Below are 25,000 nucleotides of genomic sequence, written 5' to 3'. Positions count from 1 at the left end.
ATGGGCCATATAATATGGTGCAATTTAATAGAACTATTTATACATTAACGACTTTTTATTATTTATTGATAGAGCCACTTTCAAGGAAGTTGTTTTACTGCAATCATTACCTGAGTTTGTGAGACTTTGCGATCAGTGTCATAAAATCTATATCTTTTTATTTTGATATATAAAATTTAACTTTCCTTTTTTCGATTTTACTGCCTTTTTTATTTCGATTTTACTATCTGATTATATTGAGATCAAGTGTAGAATAATATTAATATTCATTCATCGTAATTTTTTTATAACGTCTTTAATATGCCATATTGTATTAGATTAAGTTTATGCAATGTTATTTAGTATATAATAACATCAATAGAATTTTGTTGTTGTATCTTAGTGTTTAATGAATTCAAATTTCCAAGATTAAAAAACGATAAGACTGATTACACATTATATTAGTTATAACAGATTAACCTTATCTAGGTATTACTATTTCATATAAAAATAGAGGGCCACTCAGTAGAGCGCAGATCTCCCCGGAGGCAGCTTATTTCTCAACCTTTTGCTCGATCTTGACCTTGACCTTTGACCTTAACATGTATAAATTGGCGTGAATTTTCATACACAAATATGAACCAAATTTGAAATCTCTGTGACAATGATGTCCAAACTTATGGCTGATTACATGAATTGGAAATTTTCCTAGACCGTGACCTTGACCTTTGACCTTTGAACTTCCAAAATTTAATAATTTCCAGCTTTTTACTTAATAGTTAATCTCTGCAAGTTTCATTATTCTACGATTAGATTATGGCCAGGAAGCTGTTCACAAACACACAAACACACACACACAAACAGGGGGTTAAAACATAACCTCCTTAAAACTTCGTTGGTGGAGGTAAAAATCACCTCACATTTTAATGACTGTTACTAAAAATTATAAATTTTAGATATTTCTTTAATTGGAGACAAAACAATATAAAACTAACTTGCCTTTATAATTCTTTACTTAATTCTATATAGGAACACATTTTGTTCAGTAATCACAGCGTTATAGGAACAAACGGAATAACAAATTAAAAGCGTATGTCCTCAACAGGAAATAAAATGCGTGTCACAATATCAAAAGTAATTATAAATATATATACCATTTAAGACATTGTTCATAACATTCCCTTTCCTCTTTGCTGCATTTCCAGTCTGTTTTTCTTATTGGCTATATTTTTTTTTTAGTTTTTTCACTCGGTGATAATATTCCTTCAATTCACGTTTGCAAAATTTCAAAGTTCTGAAGAAAATAAACTCACTTTAAACACTATTTCTGAGGTCCACGAATACAAGAGAATTGTCTCTTGATTATAAGATTTTCTGTAAACATTCACTGATTATATAAATATAGCCTATAACTTCTTGCTAGAAGGATAGAATACGTCTGTTTTTTCTTTTTATTCACGATTGAATGTGCGTATATGCAGTTTAGTAAGCAATCCAAGATCAGGATTTTGATCAGCAGATTATCCGCTGAATTAAAATGAGAAATTGTTTTTTCCTTTCGCAATAAACTGTTAATTTATGTTCTGCACCTTCTGAAGCACTTAGCAACCCAAGACCAGGCATTTGGTCCGCAGATTATTCGCAAAATTAAAATGGAATAATATTTTTTCGTTTTGCAATAAACTATTATTTTATATTCTGCACAAGCACTGGATGGTCATAGTCCCTCACTATTCGTCACACTCTCCCACTTTACATATCTCTTAGAAGATATAAAATTTCACCTCACAGTCTTTAATCTCGTTCAACGGTTCCATATTGAATACCAGAGTCCATATCAGCTCCGTTTTCCATTCTTAATAACAGCGTTTTAGTGACCATCCTATTAACTTGTGTCCGTAGAACTTCCCTTTACTATTTGTCACACTTCCTCACTTTTGGTTCAGTCTTTAATTTCGGGTAAGCTGTCCTATGTCAAATACCAGAGTCCATGTCAGCCTCGTTTTCCATTTTTGATAACAGATTTTTAGTGACCATCATATTTATCCATGCTTCGAAGGAATTATTTCTACACTGTTAAAAAAGAAACGGTAATTTTAATCGGAAATTCTCCGGAAAAAAATATACTTTTCTCGGCCATATTTCAGTAAAATAAAGGCAACCGTAATTTCATGTCACTTAGTTATTATCTTTTACGGGTTGGTGACCGCAATATCACTCCTTTACGTCAATATATCCGTTTTTAAAACGGTAAAAATCCTGGAATAAATGTTGCCAGTCATTTACCGTTTTTTTACAGCAATTTTTTTAACAGTACTTTCATCTAATATTTACATCCTGAGTTTATTAGCCGTAAAGAACGGATCCAAAACAGCTCGTCCCATAAGGAACGGATCCAAAACAGCTCGTTCCATAGGGTACGGATCCAAAACAGCCCGTCCCATAGGGAACGAATCCATAACATCCCGGCGTATAAGGAATGGATCCAAAATAGCCTGTCTTATAAGGAACGGATCCAAAACAGCCCGTCCCATAGGGAACGGATCCAAACAGCCCGTCCCATAAGGAACGGATCCAAAACAGCCCGTCCCATAGGGAACAGATCCAAAACAGCCCGTCCCATAAGGAACGGATCCAAAACAGTCCGCCCCCTAAGGAACGGATCCAAAACAGCCCGTCGCATAAGGAACGGATCCAAAACAGCCCGTCCCATAAGGAACTGATCCAAAAAAGCCTGTCCCATGAGGAACGGATCCATAACAGCCTGTCCCATAAGGAACGGATCCAAAACAGCCTGTCCCATAAGGAACGGATTCAAAACAGCCCGTCTCATAAGGAACGGATCCAAAACAGCCCGTCCCACAAGGAACGGATCCAATCAAACAGCTTCTATTCCTGAAGATCATCACCAACAACATCTCACCAGAAAAGATCGTAAATAGCATTTCTCCTCCGCATTTCCTCCTTCGTAGGAGCCGGAAGAGGCGCATTTTCAATTGACACCTGATGATGATGACTGAGCCAGGCTGATGTCCTGTCGGTGGAGGAGCCGCTTGGTATATCCGGTCTGTGTTGCTGCTCGCCCCCGTCCTCTGGGATGTTGAGATCGATGCTGTGCATGTCAGCCCCATCGCTCTTGAAGCTTGCTGTGGAAGCAGCGCTGGAATGATTGTAACGATATTTAATAACTAATTTATTAGGAACTAAATACAATTATTGGTAGTCATTTTCTCAAAATCTGTATCAATTTTTATTTGTTACAACAGTTTCATTAAGCATAAGGGGATCTTAAAAAATGCAAATTAACTGCAACGTTTGAAAAATTAAGACCTTTAAGTAATTATCGCCAGCTATTCTAATATATTCCTCTCATTCTATTCTATAGCTACAAGTTATTATCTATCAGTTTATACTTAAGAAATTTAATTTTTTTATCTTGAAGCATACAATTGAATCGGTAACAATATCATTTGAATTGGAAAGAATGAATAACATCATATGAATTAATTTTCAACCGTGAAGATTTTTCTGCATACCTACAGTCCCCGTATGACAAGTAAAATGCCAGAAGGAGTTTGAAAATAAAATAGAAGCTAATATTTTTCAATGTAATATTAAGCTTTAAGTAAAATTGAAATGGGAAATCCCACAAACGCTCAACAAGAGAAATAAACAGAGGTCTTGGCACCGAGTCATGATTTATCCCTACCTTTTACAATCTTGAATACTCCCCTCAATGCTATAGACCTCAGCGCCATCTTCGTCAATAACGCTATGCATGTCCACAGACAGGTCTTCGTCCACCGTCCGGCCCGATAATGTCCGGGATCTCCTTCTGGAGACTGAATAAACATTACTTGTGAGAGACTACAGTTATGTATAGCCAGTTAACTAGATCATAAAGACTCACTTGTGAGACTGCAGTTATGTAAAGCCAGTTAAATAGATCATAAAGACTCACTCGTGAGACTGCAGTTATGTAAAGCCAGTTAACTAGATCATAAAGACTCACTTGTGAGACTGCAGTTATGTAAAGCCAGTTAACTAGATCATAAAGACTCACTTGTGAGACTGCATTGATATAAATGCAGTTAACTAGATCATAAACACTCATTTGTGAGACTGCACCTAACTAGATAGTAAAGACTCACTTGTAAGAATGCAGTTATATAAATGCAGTTAACTAGATCATAAAGACTCATTTGTGAGACTGCAGTTAACTAGATCATAAAGACTCACTTGTGAAACTGCAGTTATGTAAAGCCAGTTAACTAGATCATAAAGACTCACTTGTGAGACTGCACTTAAATAAATATAGTCAACTAGATCATAAAGATTCACTTGTGAGACTGCAGTTATGTAAATGCAGTTAACTAAATCATAAAGACTCACTTGTGATACTGCAGTTATAAAAATGTAGTTAACTAGATCATAAATACTCACATGTGATACTGCAGTTATGTAAATGCAGTTAATTAGATCATAAAGACTCACTTGTGAGACTGCAGTTATAAAAATGCAGTTAACTAGATCATAAAGACTCATTTGTGAGACTACAGTTATGTAAAGCCAGTCAATTAGATCATAAAGACTCTCTTGTGAGACTGCAGTTATATAATTGCAGTCAACTAGATCATAAAGACTCACTTGTGAGACTGCAGTTATGTAAAGCCAGTTAACTTGATCATAAAGAGCTGCAGTTATATAGATACAGTCAACTAGATCATAAAGACTCATTTGTGAGACTGCACTTATATAGATGCAGTTAGATAGCTCATGAAGACTCTTTTGTGAGACTGCAGTTATGTAAATGAAGTTAACTAGCTCATAACGACTCACTTATGAGACTGCAGTTATATAAATGCTGTTAACTAGATTATAAAGACTCACTTGTGAGACTGCAGTTATATAAATGCAGTTAACTAGATCATAAAGACTCGCTTGTGAGACTGTAGTTATATAAATTCAGTTAAATAGCCCATAAAGACTCACTTGTGAGACTGTGGTTATGTAAATGCAGTTAACTAGCTCATAACGACTCACTAATGAGACTGCAGTTACAGACTTCAGTTATATAAATGCAGTTAACTAGATCCTGAAGACTCACTTAGGAAGATAGGAATAAGTTCTTTCTTACCTGCTGTTTTGAAACTTTGAAAGGATAAGACACTCTTGAAGCTTAACCCAGAACGGGCACTCTTGAAACTCAATCTGGAGATGTGGCCTCGAGCTGCTGGGCTGTCTCTAGGGGGTCCAGAGCCATTTGGTAGGTTGGATGTCTTCGAGTCTGGAATGATGGAAGGAGAAATGTCTCGTCATGATTTGTTTACATTTTGTCATCATATCTTTTCATACTTTTAGAGGGAGCGTTAACCTCTCAGTTTTCAGCTAGTAATTGTAGATTGTAGAGTAAGGTTAACCTCCTTTATATTATTTCATTGGCTTGTGTGGCAACAATATATATATTTATATATATATATATATATATATATATATATATATATATATATATATACTGTATATATATATATGTATATATATATATATATATATATTATATATATATATATATATATATATAAATGTATGTATATATATATGTATATATATATATATATATATGTATATATATATATATATATATATATATATATATATATATTTATATATATATATATATATACATATATATAAATATATGTGTATATATATGTATATATATATATATATATATTGTAGCCACATAAGCCAATAAAACAACTGTTTTAGCATATATATATATATATATATATATATATGTAATAGGTATGTAGGCTACATAACAACAACAACAACAAATGCAGCCGTTTATAGTCAACTGCAGGACAAATGCCCCACACGCCAATTCATGACTCGGGCTTGGCCAGTTTTCATCATCACGCTGACCATTGCGGAATGGTGATGGTGGGAGATTTTCGTCTGATCGTTCACAGCAAACCAACCTAGTATGGGTGTCCCTAACTAGTACAGCTCTCTCTCTCTCTCTTTCTCTCTCTCTCTCTCTACACACATATATATGTATATATATATATATATATATATATATATATATATATATATATATATATATGTATATGGAGTAGGGATGTGTCAACTTCCTCTCGCATCTCCAGACCATTCTTTATGTTAAATTGCGTAAGGTTGCCGAGTGATGCAGCACTCTGCTCACATTTGCTAGGTCCGTGAACTGTCCCCGGCTTAATACAAGCAGGCTCGATCATTTCAAAAGACTATGACTTGGCGGGAAACTCTTCCCTTCTGACTGTACTTATAAATAAAAAGATTTCAATAAGTTACGGTATCCACAATTTGACGAGTCGTAGGACTAATCCCTCTCACCTGGGCGTTCATCCCAAGACTGGGAATTTCCCGTCAGAAGAAACATATAAGCGACGGTAGATGGTACAATGACTGCCAGCGGAATCAACCATATTGCCACCCATCCGCTTTCGCCCACCTGAAAAGATAGTTGGAGTAATGTGTTTACTATATAGCCCGTGCATTATCTAACTTTATTATTATTATTATTATTATTATTATTATTATTATTGATATTATTAATATTATTATTGTTATTATTATTATGCCCCCTGTGGCCGCGGGGGCATAAAACAATTAGAATAGCGCCAACGTTATCCCTGCGTGTCGTAAGAGGCGACTAAAAGGGACGGGACGAGGGGGCTGGGAACCCCCTCTCCTGTAAAAGTATCCTGTGAGACAGCAACAAAGAGATGGAGCTGGGGGGAGAGTGACTGCTCCCCGCACTCTAGTTTTGGGGTGTTTGAATGTGCGTGGATGTAGTACGATAGAGAGTAAAAGATGTGAGATTGGAAGTATGTTTAGAAGTAGAAGGATGGATGTATTGGCCTTGTGTGAGACAAAGATGAAAGGAAAGGGTGAAGTGATGTTTGGTGAAATGTCTGGTAGAGTGTCTGGGATTGAAAGGGGAAGAGCGAGAGAGGGTGTGGCTTTATTGTTGAGTGAATGGAGGACAGGTAAAGTAGTGGAATGGAAGGAGATATCATCTAGGTTAATGTGGGTAAGGGTTAGGTTGGGTAGGGAATGTTGGGCGTTTGTCAGTGCGTATGGGCCAGGTAGTGAGAAAAGTGAAGAAGAGCGGAATGAGTTCTGGAGTGAATTAACTAGGTGTGTAGAAGGACTGGGTAGAAGGAATTATGTAGTTGTTATGGGTGACTTAAATGCTAGAGTGGGTGCTGGAGAGGTAGAAGGTGTCATTGGGAAATATGGCGTACCAGGTGAAAATGAGAGTGGTGAGAGACTGGTAGATATGTGTGTTGAACAAGAGATGGTAATAAGTGCTAGCTTTTTTAAAAAGAAAGATAAAAATAAGTATACATGGGTAAGAGTGGCAAATGGAAGAGTAGTAGAAAGGGCATTAATGGATTATGTGTTGATAGCTAAAAGAATGTTTGGAAGATTGAAAGACGTGCACGTGTTTAGGGGTATGGCTAACGGTATGTCTGATCGTTTTTTGGTGGAAGGAAAATTGGTTGTAGCAAAAGAGTGGGGGAATAGAGTAGGTGGATGTAAAAGGGAGCTAGTGAGGGTTGAAGAGCTAATAAAACCGGGGGTAAAAAGTAAATATCAGGAAAGGTTGAAAATGGCATATGACGAGGTGAGAGTAAGAGAAACTGGTAATTTAGAGGAGGAGTGGAAGTTAGCAAAAGAAAATTTTGTTGGGATTGCAAGTGATGTATGTGGCAAGAAAGTTGTTGGAGGCAGCATGAGGAAGGGCAGTGAATGGTGGAATGAAGGAGTGAAGGTAAAAGTGGAAGAGAAAAAGAGGGCTTTTGAAGAATGGCTGCAGAGTAATAGTATAGAGAAGTATGAAAAATATAGAGAGCAAAAGGTGGAAGTAAAGCGCAAGGTACGTGAGGCAAAGAGGGCAGCTGACCTGAGGTGGGGTCAGGGACTGGGTCAGTCATATGAAGAGAATAAGAAGAAGTTTTGGAAAGAAGTGAAGAGAGTAAGGAAGGCCGGCGCAAGAATTGAAGAGACAGTGAAAGATGGAAATGGAAGGTTGTTAAAAGGAGAGGAGGCAAGGAAAAGGTGGGCGGAATATTTTGAAAGTTTGCTGAATGTTGAGGATGATAGGGAGGCAGATATAATTGCGGTTCCAGGTGTTGAGGTGCCAGTGATGGGAGATGAGAATGAGAGAGAGATTACAATAGAGGAAGTGAGGAGAGCACTAGATGAAACGAGAGTAGGAAAAGCATCGGGTATGGATGGTGTGAAAGCTGAGATGTTGAAGGAAGGGGGTGTGACTGTACTTGAATGGTTGGTGAGATTGTTTGATGTGTGTTTTGTGTTGTCAATGGTACCAGTAGATTGGGTCTGTGCATGTATTGTACCACTATATAAGGGTAAGGGAGATGTGCATGAGTGTTGTAATTCAAGAGGTATTAGTTTGTTGAGTGTAGTTGGAAAAGTGTATGGTAGAATACTGATTAATAGGATTAAGGATAAAACAGAGAATGTAATCTTGGAAGTACAGGGTGGTTTTAGAAGAGGTAGGGGTTGTATGAATCAGATTTTTACAGTTAGGCAGATATGCGAGAAATATTTAGCAAAAGGTAAGGAGGTGTATGTTGCGTTTATGGATCTGGAGAAAGCATATGATAGAGTTGATAGGGAAGCAATGTGGAATGTGATGAGGTTATATGGAGTTGGTGGAAGGTTGTTGCAAGCAGTGAAAAGTTTCTACACAGGTAGTAAAGCATGTGTTAGAATAGGAAATGAGGTGAGCGATTGGTTTCCGGTGAGAGTGGGGCTGAGACAGGGATGTGTGATGTCGCCGTGGTTGTTTAACTTGTATGTTGGTGGAGTGGTGAGAGAGGTGAATGCTAGAGTGCTTGGACGAGGATTAAAACTGGTAGGCGAGAATGATCATGAATGGGAGGTAAATCAGTTGTTGTTTGCGGATGATACTGTACTGGTAGCAGACACAGAAGAGAAGCTTGACCGACTAGTGACAGAATTTGGAAGGGTGTGTGAGAGAAGGAAGTTGAGAGTTAATGTGGGTAAGAGTAAGGTTATGAGATATACGAGAAGGGAAGGTGGTGCAAGGTTGAATGTCATGTTGAATGGAGAGTTACTTGAGGAGGTGGATCAGTTTAAGTACTTGGGGTCTGTTGTTGCAGCAAATGGTGGAGTGGAAGCAGATGTACGTCAGAGAGTGAATGAAGGTTGCAAAGTGTTGGGGGCAGTTAAGGGAGTAGTAAAAAATAGAGGATTAGGCATGAATGTAAAGAGAGTTCTATATGAGAAAGTGATTGTACCAACTGTGATGTATGGATCGGAGTTGTGGGGAATGAAAGTGATGGAGAGACAGAAATTGAATGTGTTTGAGATGAAGTGTCTGAGGAGTATGGCTGGTGTATCTCGAGTAGATGGGGTTAGGAACGAAGTGGTGAGGGTGAGAACGGGTGTAAGAAATGAGTTAGCGGCTAGAGTGGATATGAATGTGTTGAGGTGGTTTGGCCATGTTGAGAGAATGGAAAATGGCTGTCTGCTAAAGAAGGTGATGAATGCAAGAGTTGATGGGAGAAGTACAAGAGGAAGGCCAAGGTTTGGGTGGATGGATGGTGTGAAGAAAGCTCTGGGTGATAGGAGGATAGATGTGAGAGAGGCAAGAGAGCGTGCTAGAAATAGGAATGAATGGCGAGCGATTGTGACGCAGTTCCGGTAGGCCCTGCTGCTTCCTCCGGTGCCTTAGATGACCGCGGAGGTAGCAGCAGTAGGGGACTCAGCAGTATGAAGCTTCATCTGTGGTGGAAATGTGGGAGGTTGGGCTGTGGCACCCTAGCAGTACCAGCTGAACTCGGCTGAGTCCCTGGTTAGGCTGGAGGAACGTAGAGAGTAGAGGTCCCCTTTTTGTTTTGTTTCTTGTTGTTGTCGGCTACCCCCCAAAATTGGGGGAAGTGCCTTTGGTATATGTATGTATGTTATTATTATTATTGTTGTTATTGTTATAATTATTATAGCTATTATTATTATTATTATTATTATTATTATTATTATTATTACAAGCTAAGCTATAACCCTAGATGGAAAAGCAAGTTACTACAAACTATTTATCTGAAGTCTCTGGATACATTATAACCCATTTTCACTCATATCAATAACCTAAGGATTGTTGCGGGTTGTTCCAAAGTATATTTAAAAGGGATGGGGTTGGTACAATTGTGCCGTATGGTCCTCCCCTATCCAGGTGCTGAAGAGACTTAAAGTTGCTTAATTTTACAGATTTAAAACCAGTTTAGCAAATATTTTACTTTAAGACCAAAGAAATAAAAGAACATATTTTCTGAAACTAATTTTAAACATTTCCAATTATTATATCAAAATCATTCTATTTTCAAATAGGAAATTGAAGTGCTTCTGATTACCCACCTCAGCTATTCTCTCTCTCTCTCTCTCTCTCTCTCTCTCTCTCTCTCTCTCTCTCTCTCTTCACAAGCGAGCATTATCGACGGACTACTGTACTAGCAATAGATTTTCCAGCTTACGTCAACATAAGATGGAATATTATATATTCCAATAATTTTCTAAACAGGTATTTTTTTTACTTGACTGATTACAATTGCTGTATCTAAAGTTTCATCACTCCTTCAATAACTGTATAAACAAAAGTTTTTTCTTACTTCACTGATGAGAAGTTCTATGACTAATGTTTTTAGTGCATTTTTGAAAGACGTTAATCTAAATAATTTTTTTTTCTTTTGGTAGAAAGAAATTCATCTGAATTAATACATTTCTATATTAATCTAAATGAATCTATTTCTGTTCTGTTCATTTGTTAGAGCATACGGAGATGAACACATTATCGCACGTAATAACTTGATAATATTAGCATAATTATTGTTCTAATTTTGATAACTTAAGAATAAAGTAATCGTCAGATTGAATAATTTAACTAATTCGGTTTAGAATAGTTAGCTAGGTTAGTTCCTCAATGCCAGAGGTAAAATCCTGATAATATACCAAACTTTAATAAGCCTAAGAAATAGTTTAATGAAATTGAAGTATGAATCTTCATCATAATTGATAGCAAGCATGAATCATATCTCTAATTAAGTTTAGAATAGTTAGCTAGATTAGTTCCTTAATGCCAGAGATAAAATCCTGATAATATACCAAACTTTAATAAGCCTAAGAAATAGTTAAATGAAATCGAAGTATGAATCTTCATCATAATTGATAGCAAGCATGAATCATATCTCTAATTAAGTTTAGAATAGTTAGCTAGATTAGTTCCTTAATGCCAGAGATAAAATCCTGATAATATACCAAACTTTAATAAGCCTAAGAAATAGTTAAATGAAATCGAAGTATGAATCTTCATCATAATTGATAGCAAGCATGAATCATATATCTAATTAAGTTGAGAATAGTTAGCTGGATTAGTTCCTCAATGCCAGAGATAAAATCCTGATAGAATGCTAAGCATTTATTAGCATAAAAATAGTTAAATGAAATCGAAGTATGAATCTTCATCATAATTGATAGCAAGCATGAATCATATATCTAATTAAGTTTAGAATAGTTAGCTAGATTAGTTCTTTAATGCCAGAGGTCAAATCCTGATAGTATGCCAAGCATTAATTAGCATAAAAAATAGTTAAATGAAATCGAAGTATTAATCTTCATCATAATTGATAGCAAGCATGAATCATATATCTAATCAAGTTGAGAATAGTTAGCTGGATTAGTTCCTTAATGCCAGAGGTAAATTCCTGATAGTATGCTAAGCATTAAATAGCATAAAAAATAGTTAAATGAAATCAAAGTATGAATCTTCACCATAATTGATAGCAAGTATGAATCATATATCTAATTAAGTTTAGAATAGTTAGCTGGATCAGTTCCTTAATGGCAAAGGTAAAATCCTGATTGTATGCCAAGCATTAATTAGCATAAAAATAGTTAAATGAAATTGAAGTATGAATCTTCACCATAATTGATAGAAAGTATGAATCATATATCTAATTAAGTTTAGAATAGTTAGCTGAATTAGTTCCTTGATGCCAGAGGTAAATTCCTGATAATATACCAAGCATTAATTAGCATAAAGAATAGTTAATTGAAATTGAAGTAAGAATCTTCACCTTTGCATAAAGAAAGGCTGCTATACATCTCATATCTAGTCGATTTATAGTCAATTTTTTTAGCGAGGCAGATTTGCACCGACTCACAGCGGTGTCCTTTTAGCTCGGAAAAGTTTCCTGATCGCTGATTGGTTAGAATTATCTTGTCTTACCAATCAGCGATCAGGAAACTTTTCCGAGCTAAGAGGGCACTGCTGCGAGTCGGTGCAAATCTGCCTGGCTAAAAAGATTGACTATAGTTTCCTGTGTCAGTAGTGCATGGTACATACTGTATGTCACTTCATTAATTTAGATTTATAATAAGTTCTCTCTCTCTCTCTCTCTCTCTCTCTCTCTCTCTCTCTCTCTATTTTAATTATTGCACTCTTTATTTTATAATAAAATCTGATTGTCTTCATAATGTTCTTCTAATGCTCTCTCTCTCTCTCTCTCTCTCTCTCTCTCTCTCTCTCACATTTTAAATATTGCACTCTTTATTTCATAATAAAATCTCATTGTTTCCATAATGTTCTTCTAATGCTCTCTCTCTCTCTCTCTCTCTCTCTCTCTCTCTCTCTCTCATTTTAAATATTACACTTTATATTTCATAATAAAATCTCTTTCAGACGACATTGTCTTCATAATATTCTTCTAATGCTCTCTCTCTCTCTCTCTCTCTCTCTCTCTCTCTCTCTCTCTCTCATTTTAAATATTACACTTTATATTTCATAATAAAATCTCTTTCAGACGACATTGTCTTCATAATATTCTTCTAATGCTCTCTCTCTCTCTCTCTCTCTCTCTCTCTCTCTCTCTCTCTCATTTTAAATATTGCACTTTATATTTCATAATAAAATTCTGTCTGACGACATTGTCTTCATAATGTTCTTCTAATGTCTCTCTCTCTCTCTCTCTCTCTCTCTCTCTCTCTCTCTCTCTATAGTTCTTTTATATCTCCATTGACCAGTCTCTCTAACTGCCTCTACATAGAGCTACGATTGATCCCCGTTTCATTCATTGAGATTTTTCTACCCACTTTCAAAACCTTTGTCATCATCTGGATAACAAACAGACTAACTTAATGACTGTAAACGACGAAGAAATAATGAGAGTATTTATATTAGTAAGTAAAACTATAACACTGAAGGTTAGAATTAATACCAAGCATTCTATGGAACCAAATACATGACTTACTTCAGCCAATCCTCCAACCAGCAATGGAGGCCACACAGCCACGAAAATCCCAACGATGTTGACCATGTTTACCAAACGAGGCAACGTCCACGGTGCTAAATCCTCCAGGTTCAATCTGCAGCAAATCCGGGTCAGTCCCACCCCGGGTCCAGCGCACCCGATGGCCAGACCCGCCAAAGCACCGAAATCTGTGAGGCCGGCTGTGGCCAGGACTATTAAGGCAACGAGCAACAAGAGGCTTCCTGCAAGAACAGTTTCAGAAGCAAGGGGAAGCTATTAGAATGGCGGGAGAGAGAGAGAGAGAGAGAGAGAGAGAGAGAGAAGTATGAAATCGTATTACGATTACTGAGAGAGAGAGAGAGAGAGAGAGAGAGAGAGAGAGAGACCATTAGAAAAATATTATGATGACAATGTTCTCAGAAGGAGATTTTATTAGGAAATATAAAGTACGAGAGAGAGAGAGAGAGAGAGAGAGAGAGAGAGAGCAATATAATGAAGACAATGTCGTACGAAAGAGATTTTATTATGTAATATAAAGTGCAATATTTGAAATAGAGAGAGAGAGAGAGAGAGAGAGAGAGAGAGAGAGAGAAGAATATTATGAAGACAGTGTCGTCAGAAAGAGATTTTATTATGTAATATAAAGTTCAAAATTTAGAATGAGAGAGAGAGAGAGAGAGAGAGAGAGAGAGAGAGAAGAATATTATGAAGACAATGTCGTCCGTAAGAGATTTTATTATAAGATATAAAGTGCAATATTTAAAAAGAAAGAGAGAGAGAGAGAGAGAGAGAGAGAGAGAGAGAGAGAGAGATAGCATTAGAAGAATGTTATGATGACTATGTCATCCGAAAGAGATTTTATTATGAAATCTAAAATTCAATATTTAACGTTATTGCAGTTGGGGCATCTGTCTTTTCATATACAAGTTATTTTTTTCGATGCACAATGTTGAAAATTTAGAATAATCTGTAGTAACTACATTTACACTTTTTGTAGAGTTATAAACTCTGGTGTTGATGGGTGATTAGGAATAAAAAGACTAAAATGGAATATGTGAGAAGTACATAAAATAATATTGTTTACTCCAAAGGACATTTCAAGAAATATCTGTTGCTATCTACGACGTGGCACATGAGGAATCTCGAACTTTGAAGGCGACTAATTTGTGGATCCTATTTATTATAGCATTTTACTTATACTTTATTTATTTAACTCCTTAACGTTATCTAAGTAATTTCTCTTGGCCAATGGAATATTAGTTATTTAAGTCTAGAAGGAATTTAGAATATCTTTAATTGATATGACTGTTCTATCATTTCAGTAATCCTTCCTTATATAATAAAGAGCAAGTGTTTAGCTATATATATATATATATATATATATAAATATATATATATATATATAATATATATATAGATATATTATATATATATATATATATATATCTGTCACGCTGAGCGGCTCGGTCTCTCCTTGTCCCTCGGGTAGGGATCGGAGGGCGTAGTCATACCCTGGTGAGACGGGTTACCCGCGAGTGGTGCACTCAAAATCCACAATCTCCCACAAATTTCTGAACCAGCAAGATGTAGTTAGAAAAGGGGGAAGGAGTTAGGAAGGGTTGAATCTGTGCATGTGTGTGTGTGTGCATATCTATCTAAATATATAGCCATCATTTTTTATGGGTCGCTTACACTAGTATTTATGATAATGCCAATCAGCTCTGGATCTTCAAATCAAAACGAAAAAATATCTGGAGTTTTTTAGTTAATTTCCATTGCATATAAGAAGTTAAAAGATTTTGTACACAGTGAATACATAGACATTAGCCGTCTTTTTATCATAGCTAAATGTGAGCAGATATTTTGCATTGTGAAATTGCTTCTTCTAATCCTTGGAAACAAGAATTGTTATATTATTTGTCAACTTTGTTCAGCATTGAAAATGTATATACATAGGAATTCCGGGCACACTGCGGTTGGAGGATGTTCACTCTGTTACACCCCTAGGCTCGCTTCACACTAGCGTATTTTTTACCGTACGGAAATATCTCCGGTCGTTAGGAGGCCTATCTTCACATGAGAGGATTTTCCAAGAGCGGCCTCATAGTCCATAAGCCGCTACACTGGAACCGTTCGGGTTAGCAATGCACACGGCTAGTAGATAATTGCCGCTCGGAAATACTTCCGAGCGAGCAGTGATTGAAGGACATCATTGATATTCATTGATTTCCATTGATTTCCAATCCTCGTAGACAAACCATACGGCTTTAATCTGCTCATGTGAAGCGAGTCTTACTGCGCAGAAAGTAACCAAACAGATAAATGTAGTGAGAGATGGCATCAGTGGTCAGCGGCACTACACACAGGAACTCTCCGACCAGAGCGAGGTGTGCCAGGAATTCCTTTATCCAACTGTACATTTGATTTTACAAACTCATAAGAAATGTATATCAAGAATAGTGCCTACCTAGAGCAAAGCTTAGTGCCTACCTATAGCAACTGGAATTCTTCTTTTGTTGAGAACTGTCAATGGTATCTTCCCACCGATGACTGCAGAGAGCACAGCTGTCACCCGAATGACTATTGCCACTACAAGAATCATAGACAGTAACACTACCCCACCTGTCTAGAGAAAAGAGAAAATTATATTTCGACTCTTATATTAATATTTCTTCTAGGTATGTGTAATTGTGATCTCTCACTAAAAACTTAAATTCAATTGATGACAGAGTTCCAGGAGACTGAATAATGATATAGACCTTACGTGAGCTGTCTCAGACTAAACTTCATTACTAATGACACTGAGAGGAAAATGCAAATATACTTGACTCAATTAAATATCCAGAAAAAAAATCAAACAAGACTTTACAGAGAAAGTATAGAATACTATCTATATTCTGATGATTCACTCATCAAGAATTTTGAATGTTCTATAATCGTTAAAAAATGGCCTACTAAATACTCAGGGGATCCTATGATAACATTGAAAAGGAGAAAACTTCTACATCTTAAGAAATAGATTTCAAGAAAGACATAACTGAATAAAGCACTATCTTCTGGAACTCACTGTATCAGTTATTTGAAGCGTTTCGGTAATGCAGAACGGGAGACCAACCAATGCAGTATGAAAGGTGAAGATGTTGGCCACATAGACAATTATGCAGGCCCATACTCCGGCAGTTTTTAACACCTGAGTCACTGGAATACTCTGTAAATAATAGGGATTTCAAATCAGTGTCTGGTAGATGTTGTAACACCAGCTCTGTGCTGCAGGCACTGGACAAAGCAGTCACTGGATACGTAACAAGAGCGACGCCTATCACCTATCCCTTTTTAACACCTGAGTCATTGGAATACTCTATAATTAATAAGGATTTCAAATCAATGTCTGATAGATGGCTACACCATCGTTGTAACATGAGCTCTTTGCTCCAGGCACTGGACAAAGCAGCCACTGGATATGTAACAAGAGCGACGCCTGTCACCTATCCCTTTTTAACACCTGAGTCATTGGAATACTCTGTAATTAATAAGGATTTCAAATCAATGTCAGATAGATGGCTACACCATCGTTGTAACACGAGCTCCTTGCTCCAGGAACTGGAAAAAAGCAGCCATTGGATCCTCTGTAAAGTGATTTATTTCTTATACTTATCCCCTCCTTGGTCGGGATGAGAGCTCTGCCCCTTCATTGGGAGCAAGGCGAAGAATATTGCTTTTCAAATCACATCACTATTTTATGATAGACTTAATAGATATAGATTAAAGATAATTTTATAAATCAAATATGAAAAAGCTTTTTATTAATTGCTGCATAGGTCAAAACGCTGAAAGGCAAATACGTTAATCATATAATTGAATATAATACAATGGGACAGTGAACTATATAGAACAACTAATCTAAAAAATTGCAAGTTGGGAAAATTAACACATTTCATCAATAAAAGTCTATATCAGATATCAGGAATACAAAACGATTTAACTCTTCATATCGAAGTGATTCTCTCTAAGTCCTAATTCCTACGAGTTCATTCTCAAAATTTAAGTAAATTTTAATGTGCATTTTTTATTTTACTTGAGATTATTTGATACCTGCATGAACATTATATTGGGAGGAGAGTGATGGAAATGGAGGTACAGGGAAGGAGAAGGAGAGGGAGACCAAAGCGAAGGTGGATGGACTGTATCAAAGATGACCTTCGATCAAAGGGATTAACCGGTGATGAAGTGTGGGACAGAGGTAGATGGAGAACGCTGGCCAGAAACATTGACCCCACATAAAAGTGTGAAAAGATGCAGACAAAGAAGATGATGATGAACGATTGCGTAAAATGTTTCTTGTTTACTCTATAAAATCTATTCTAATACCGAAGAAATGTCAGACAGTCATACTATTAACGTGGTACGATTACGATTTATAAAGATTGTTACTGTGAAATATATTGTGGGAGAAATATAAAGCAACAGTCCTCAGTCATTCAGTCGTTAAGTTATTACCTATGTCCATTTAATTATTTCATACATAACACTCCTGAATATCACTTCATTTGCTTGCAAACACCTTACAAGTGAAGCAACTGTGGAACTTCAGAATTTCAAACTTTTTGTAAATTCTATTTTCTTGAACAGATTGACATAGTTTATATATGACTGTTTATTCTAATGTTGTTCCTGATTTTAAAATATATCATACAGTATGTTTTTGTATTACTTATATATAGTTTATTTGCTATTTATTTGCTACTTCCTACTTTCCTTTCCTCACGGGGCTGCTTTCCCTGTTGGAGCCCTTGGGCTTGTAGCATTTTGCTTTCCCATCGATGAATGTAGCTTGGCTACTACTACTACTACTACTACTACTACTAATAATAATAATAATAATAATAATAATAATAATAATAATAATAATAATAATAATAATACCCCAGGATACGAAGTTAATTCATTCCGAAGTGGCTTTCGTCACATGAGTTTTTTGTATAATGAGTCGTGTTTTACATGTAACATGATATTGAAATTTAGGCCAAATTTCGTTTCGTATCATAAGTATTTTTTCGTAATATGAGGCAAAAAAATCCTCATATGTCATTTCATGAAATTAGTTTTCTGCATACAGAAACTTTCATATCTCAAGGTTTCACTTGTAATACTATGTTTTGAATACTTAGGCCGGGAGCACACTAGCGACTGTGGCGCCACAAAGCCACAGCATCGTGTGGCGGGGATGTGGTCTCCCATAGGTTTCCATTGTTTTCAAAGCCACGCCATGCCTGTGGCGGGGATGAGCGACAGAGAGCCACAGTCGCTTGCCACAGTCGCTAGTTTGCGCGGCAAAACTTGAAAACAATGGAAACCTATGGGAGACCACATCCCCGCCACACGATGCTGTGGCTTTGTGGCACCACAGAGTCGCTTGTGTGCTCCCGGCCTTAAATGTAGCTCAAAAGGTTTACAAACGCCACAGTCGCTAGTTTGCGCGGAAAAACTTGAAAACAATGGAAACCTATGGGAGACCACATCCCCGCCACACGATGCTGTGGCTTTGTGGCGCCACACGATGCTGTGGCTTTGTGGTGCCACAGAGTCGCTTGTGTGCTCCTGGCCTTAAATGTAGCTCAAAATGTTTACAAACGCCAGTGATTTCTCGACAAATTATTTTACATTTAGGATAAGAGCACAGCACTCCATTGAAATGATGCCCGCTCTAATCCATTTAGCGTAATTCATTACGTGCGCATGGAGTGTTATTCATTTAATGTCATTTACTTGAAAATGGCAAATGAAATTCTCTTAATATGGATGACTTCACATCATTATTAATTGCTTGATAATCTACTGCATTAATATGATTGGCTTTCCGTAATTATATTAACTTTAATTAGTCTGTATTATTGATTTTTCTGTCAAAATATATAATGTGTTTAGGCTTTGCAACTTCATGTTATCATGGTATTGTTTTTTTATATATATATAAAATTGATTCATTATATTTTGCTGTGTAATATACTAATTAAAATTGATTTCACAATTTTGCCTTTTATGAACTCAAATTTTTCAATAAACTTTTCCAATGTTTAGTATATATTTTCAAATCTCGATAAAATTGCAAAAATAAAAGGATACTTTTGATACGAAAACCATGAAATTTTCAATAAACTTTTCCGGTGTTTAGTAAATATTTTAAAATCTCGATAAAACTGCAAAGATAAAAAGGTACTTTTTTTTACTGTTTATTAAATATTTTCAAATCTCGATAAAATTACAAAATAAAAAGATCCTTTTGATCTGAAACCCACGAAATTTTCGATAAAATTTTTCACTGTTTAGAAATATTTTGAAATCTTGATAAAATGCAAAAATAAAATTATACTTCTTATAAGAAAACAGTAGGTTGATTCCAATATTTCACGGAGACAATCGATAATAATAAAAAAAAGTATAATAAAATCTACAGACATTAGTTACATGGTTTTATTTGTTCAAGATGAGACTAAAATATTACTGTGATTAGTATTACGATTCCATTTAATTGATTTGATAAATCATTCTTAATGATAGGTAATCTCGTCCAAATTAGTTCTGGAGTCAGGGAAAATAGATCGGAAATTATATTTAGAAATGAATAAATCTTAATGTGTAGGCCTACAGTGTTTTGCCAAAAATTACAAACATAAACTAGTCTTTAGAAAGAAAGGTTTATCATTTATCCATATTAAAAAATAAGGAAAACGATAAGTATAAAAAAAACTGTTTTTTTACAATATTATATCATCATCAAAAATTCGAAAGTTTATATAACTTTGATATCTAAATGTAAAATAAATAGTTTTCTACAATATTACATATCGTCAAACTGATTCTGTCTAATTCCTAATTCCTATCAGCTCGTTTTCAAAATTTACATCGAATTAAAAAAAAAAAAAAATCTACAATTTTACATCATCAAAACTAAAGTATATTCAACTTTAACATCTAAAATCTGAATATAACCAATCCATGAAATGAGTCTAGCCTCCAAGAAATACGAACCTTTTCATGCTCGTCGTTTTTTCCAGGCACCATGAAGCACAGAGGGATAAGAGGTATTGCCAACGACCCCAGTAAGTAAGTGGAGATATACCAGGATTCCAGGCTTCCTAAACCAACGCCCACACACGAGCCTAAAGAAGGTCCTGTTGAGGAAGAGATATCTGCTGTAATCGGGATATTTGTGAGTAAGAGTATTTTTGTGTATATCAGGAGCATTTGTATAAATGTGTTTGTGTGTATGACAGTAACTTGTGTATATTAGTAAAGTATATTTGTATTTGTCTGTATGACAGTAACTTGTGTATATTAGTAAAGTATATTTGTATTTGTATATATGACAGTAACATGTGTATATCAGTAACGTATATTTGTGTTTGTATATATGACAGTAACTTGTGTATATTAGGAGCATATGTATATTTCTGTTTGTATACATGACAGTAAATTTTGTATATTAAGAACATATGTATATTCAAGTTTTTATACATGACAGTAACTTGTGTATATTAGAAGCATACGTATATTTGTGTTTGTATAAATAACAGTAGTTTGTGTATATTAGGAACATTTGCATATTTATGTTTATATATATGACAGTAACTTGGGCATATTAGGAACATATGTATATTTATGTCTGGATATATGAAAGTAACTTGCGTATATTAGGAGCATATGTATATTTGTGTTTATATATGTAACCTAAACGTGGCGAAAGGGTTTGCGCACCACCATGATCAGCAAACCTTTACTAGTCAGGGCCACCCATACTAGGTTGATTTGCTTTAAGCACTCAGACGAAAATCTCCCACCATCACTAATCCACATAGGCTAGTGTGGTGATGAAAACTGGTCCAAACCCCAGAAATGAATTGACATGTGAGGCCATTGTACTCCAGTGAACTAGAAACTACGGCATTTGCTGTTGTTGTTGTTGTTGTTGTTGTTGTTGTTGTTGTTGTTGTATATGTGACAGTAACTTACCTATGAATACTAAGGTCCCTGCGACCATCCTTGACGACTCTGGGATTCCTTGGAGCAATCTGACGACAGCTGGGTAACAAAATCCCTGTGGGATTAGAAGTGGTGTATGATACAAAGGAAATATTAATGTTTCAGAAAAGTGATAAGAATTCAAAGATTTTTTTAAAGCACATCTTTTCTTCCTAATTTTAAAAGTTTAAAGGCTGCTCATGAATGGCGGAGGCAAGGGACAGTGACATTGCCATATCAAGCAGGACAATGCCCTAGACCAGGTGAAGACAGTCTTACTTGGCTAATTTAGGATTGTGGTGGCCGATGTGATAACGTCACTGACTGGTGAACGCTAGGCTGGGGTTCGAGTCGCGCTCAGACTAATTAATTTCTTTGGTCGCTGCAACCTCACAATCCTTACGATCTAAGGATGGAATGTTTTGGGGAGTCTATAGATCTATCTGCTGAGTCCTCAGCAGCAATTGCCTGGCCCTCCCTAGTCATAGCTTGGGTGGAGAGGGGTCTTGGGCGCTGATCATATGTATATATGGCCAGTCTCTAGGACATTGTCCTGCTTGATAGGGGAATGTCACTGTACCGTTGCTTCTGCCATTCATGAACGGCCTTTAAAACTTTAAACTTGTTAGGGGAGGATCCTCGTGCTTGGGCCCCCAACTAGATGAAAGCATTCTTGAATCAAGTTTAATGCATTTCTTGTATAATTATTAATCTAAGTTCAAATCTAGAGGGGCACTTAGTAGAGCACAGACCTCTGCCACTGCAGGTATTTCTCGACTTTTTACTCGACCTTGACCTTAACTTTAACATGTATTAATTGGCGTGGATTTTCACACAAAAATATGAACCGAGATAGAAGTGTCTGTGGCAACGATGTCCAAAGTTATGGCTATTTACGTGTATTCAACATTTTGCTTGACCGTGTCCTTAACCTTTGACTGTGACCTTCCAAAATTTTGTGATTTTCTACTTTTTACATAACAGTTAATCCCGGCAAGTTTCATTACTCTACGATTAAAATTGTGGCCAGGAAGTTGTCCACAAACAAACACTTAGACGGGTTGGGGGGGGGAAACATAACCTCCTTCCAACTTCGTTGGCGGAGGTAGCAATACATTGTAAGTAAAATCGTATTTCTCTCTACTACGTATGTCCGTACCATACACACAAACAAACGAACAAATACCTAGACAGGGGTAAAACATATCCTCCTTCCAACTTCGTTGGCGGAGGTAGCAATAGATTTTAAGTAAAATCGTATTTCTCTCTACTATGTATGTACACACCATATACACAAACAAACGCACAAACACACAGACAGCGGGTAAAACATATTCTTCTTTCAACTTCGTCTGCGGAGTTAACAGTAGATTATAAGTAAAATCGGGTAAAACATAACCTCCTTCCAATTTCTTTGGCGCAGGTAGCAATACATTGTTAGTAAAATCGTATTCCTCCCTACTATGTATGTACGTGTGTGCCTTGATATTTCATCGATCCACTGAAAGTGATTCAGAACCCCCCCCCCCAAAAAAAAAAAAAGTAGATGGTGTTTAGTCCTTAAACCCATTAAAATGCTTCAAAGGCAGCTCGTTTTATGATCGCATTTAGGCATTGCCTTTCATTAGTTCGGCTGTGTGTGAGCGCCAGCAATACGCTTAAAAGCTAAATGATGGCTAATTTCCATTCACTTTGATCAGCCGCTACTGAAAGGCGAAATGAGAGCGCTTTCCGAAAATTCAACCCGGCTTCCATTTGGTGCTTACGTCGGCAGATTTTGCGAGGCTGAATTTGTGTGGCGAGAAACTCGAATTTATATATTTCTTTTAAAAAAGGTAATTAGTTTTGCTTAATGATATTTAGATGTAGTTTATATTATTCTCATTATATTAGATGTATGTTGTTTTCGTGTATTAGTATAACCTTCAGTGGATGATTCAAAATATGATGTTTTAAGTCGTCTTAGTTGATATTTACATAACACAAATTAAAGAACTCGTTAGAAATTTCATGTGCTGGCATCTTTAATCTTGAGAGAGAGAGAGAGAGAGAGAGAGAGAGAGAGAGAGAGAGAGAGAGAGAGAGATTTTATTTAAGGTCAAGGTTAATCCAACATCTTTTAAATGATTTCAATGTATTTAAATTTCAATAGAAAATCATTTGGCATAGAAAAATGTTGTCAACCTTTCCAGCTTAACCGTCTTAACCTTGAAAAATAGCTTTCCTAAGATTTTCAGCTGACTGCCAGGATTGATGTCCATGGCAATGGATAACATTAATGTAACAATACCACATTAAATAACTTGGTGAACGTAACAGAATACAATGTGAAGTTTATATTTTGGTCTCCATTTTGGTGACATTTTCTGATTCTTGAATTCATTATCAATGTTGCCAGGCAGTGTAGGTTTTTTTATTAAGGAGAGAGAGAGAGAGAGAGAGAGAGAGAGAGAGAGAGAGAGAGAGAGAGAGAGAGAGAGAGAGAGAGAGAGAGAGAGAGAGCAGTTCAGACGTGAATTAGGAGGACAAACTTATGCTTATGTGAACCTACTCTTAAGCAAAGCCAGTATCGGCTCTTCGCTCATATTCAAAGACAACATATCGAAGCCAGTCATTTTGTGTTTTGTTAAGAGAGAGAGAGAGAGAGAGAGAGAGAGAGAGAGAGAGAGAGAGAGAGAGAGAGAGAGAGAGAGAGAGAGAGAGAGTTCAGACGTGATTTAGTAGGAGGACGAACTTATGTCTATGGGAACCTGTTCGTAAATAGATCCGTTATTATTATTATTATCATTATTATTATTATTATTATTATTATTATTATTATTATTATTATTATTAGCCAAGCTACAACCCCAGTTGGAAAGATGCTATAAGCCCAAGGGCTCCAATAGGGAAAAATAGCCCAGTGAGGAAAGGAAATAAGGAAATGAATAAATGATGAGAACAAGTTAACAATAAATCATTCTAAAAACAGTAACAACGTCAAAACAGATATGTCCTATATAAACTATTAACAACGTCAAAAACAGATATGTCATATATAAACTATAAAAAGACGCATGTCAGCCTGGTCAACATAAAAACATTATCGGCTGAACTCTCATATTCAAATTTAACATATCGAAGACGTAAACCAAAGATTCAAACCTGCGCAGCTCCGAAGACAATCCTGAAGGGCAGAAGGACCCAGGGACCTCCTAAGGACGAGGCGTGGGTCAAAAGACCCATGAGACTTCCTATGCTTAAGGATATGGCTATTACGAGGTTTGCGCCTAATCTGCAAAAGAAAAAAGAAAAAAAAATCCTTAAATATCCTTCATCTTTTGAATATCTTTTAAATGGTTTAACCCTCAAAGGATAAGGAATACCTCGTCGAGGCCCTCCGGTCTTGATAGGACAAGTGTTATGTAGAAGACAGACACTTAGATCAGTTTTAACCCCCCCTCAAAAAAAAATCCAGAGTTAAAGGTCTTTCACGATACTTATAAACATAAGAAAAAAAATAACACCAACTATTTATTCTTAAATTCATTAATTTTATTTGGAAATTAATCCTCTCTTATATTGTTATCATTTTGACTTCTTTCTCGGTTGCTTAGTCATGAAAATGTATGCAGTACCATTTCTTATGCAAATCCATGAAATTTTAATAAATGCTGTCACTC

At 36.1% G+C, this 25,000-nt stretch overlaps 1 protein-coding gene and 1 long non-coding RNA gene across 2 annotated transcripts in view; one reads left to right on the top strand and one right to left on the bottom strand.

The window, feature by feature from the left end:
* The window catches only part of LOC137642771 (uncharacterized), a 78,229-nt gene that overhangs the window by 28,815 nt on the left and 24,414 nt on the right, over positions 1-25,000 (top strand). The window contains exon 2 of the long non-coding RNA XR_011044857.1: positions 20,375-20,529. This is a non-coding gene — a long non-coding RNA (uncharacterized lncRNA). The remainder of the gene's footprint in view (positions 1-20,374; positions 20,530-25,000) is intronic.
* The window catches only part of LOC137642770 (sialin-like), a 37,612-nt gene continuing 14,541 nt past the window's right edge, over positions 1,930-25,000 (bottom strand). Inside the window, exons 5-14 of the mRNA XM_068375617.1 lie at positions 24,483-24,612; positions 21,330-21,414; positions 20,349-20,491; positions 16,387-16,527; positions 15,810-15,945; positions 13,320-13,561; positions 6,358-6,475; positions 5,117-5,266; positions 3,689-3,821; positions 1,930-3,139 (exon numbers count right to left, since the gene is read on the bottom strand). Of these exons, the coding sequence (XP_068231718.1) occupies positions 2,899-3,139; positions 3,689-3,821; positions 5,117-5,266; positions 6,358-6,475; positions 13,320-13,561; positions 15,810-15,945; positions 16,387-16,527; positions 20,349-20,491; positions 21,330-21,414; positions 24,483-24,612 (1,519 nt within the window). The 3' untranslated portion in view covers positions 1,930-2,898. The remainder of the gene's footprint in view (positions 3,140-3,688; positions 3,822-5,116; positions 5,267-6,357; positions 6,476-13,319; positions 13,562-15,809; positions 15,946-16,386; positions 16,528-20,348; positions 20,492-21,329; positions 21,415-24,482; positions 24,613-25,000) is intronic.

The sequence above is a fragment of the Palaemon carinicauda genome, chromosome 6 (genome assembly GCF_036898095.1).
Source record: "Palaemon carinicauda isolate YSFRI2023 chromosome 6, ASM3689809v2, whole genome shotgun sequence".
In the NCBI taxonomy this organism is placed as follows: domain Eukaryota; kingdom Metazoa; phylum Arthropoda; class Malacostraca; order Decapoda; family Palaemonidae; genus Palaemon; species Palaemon carinicauda.
This window is presented reverse-complemented; position numbering and strand designations above follow the sequence as displayed.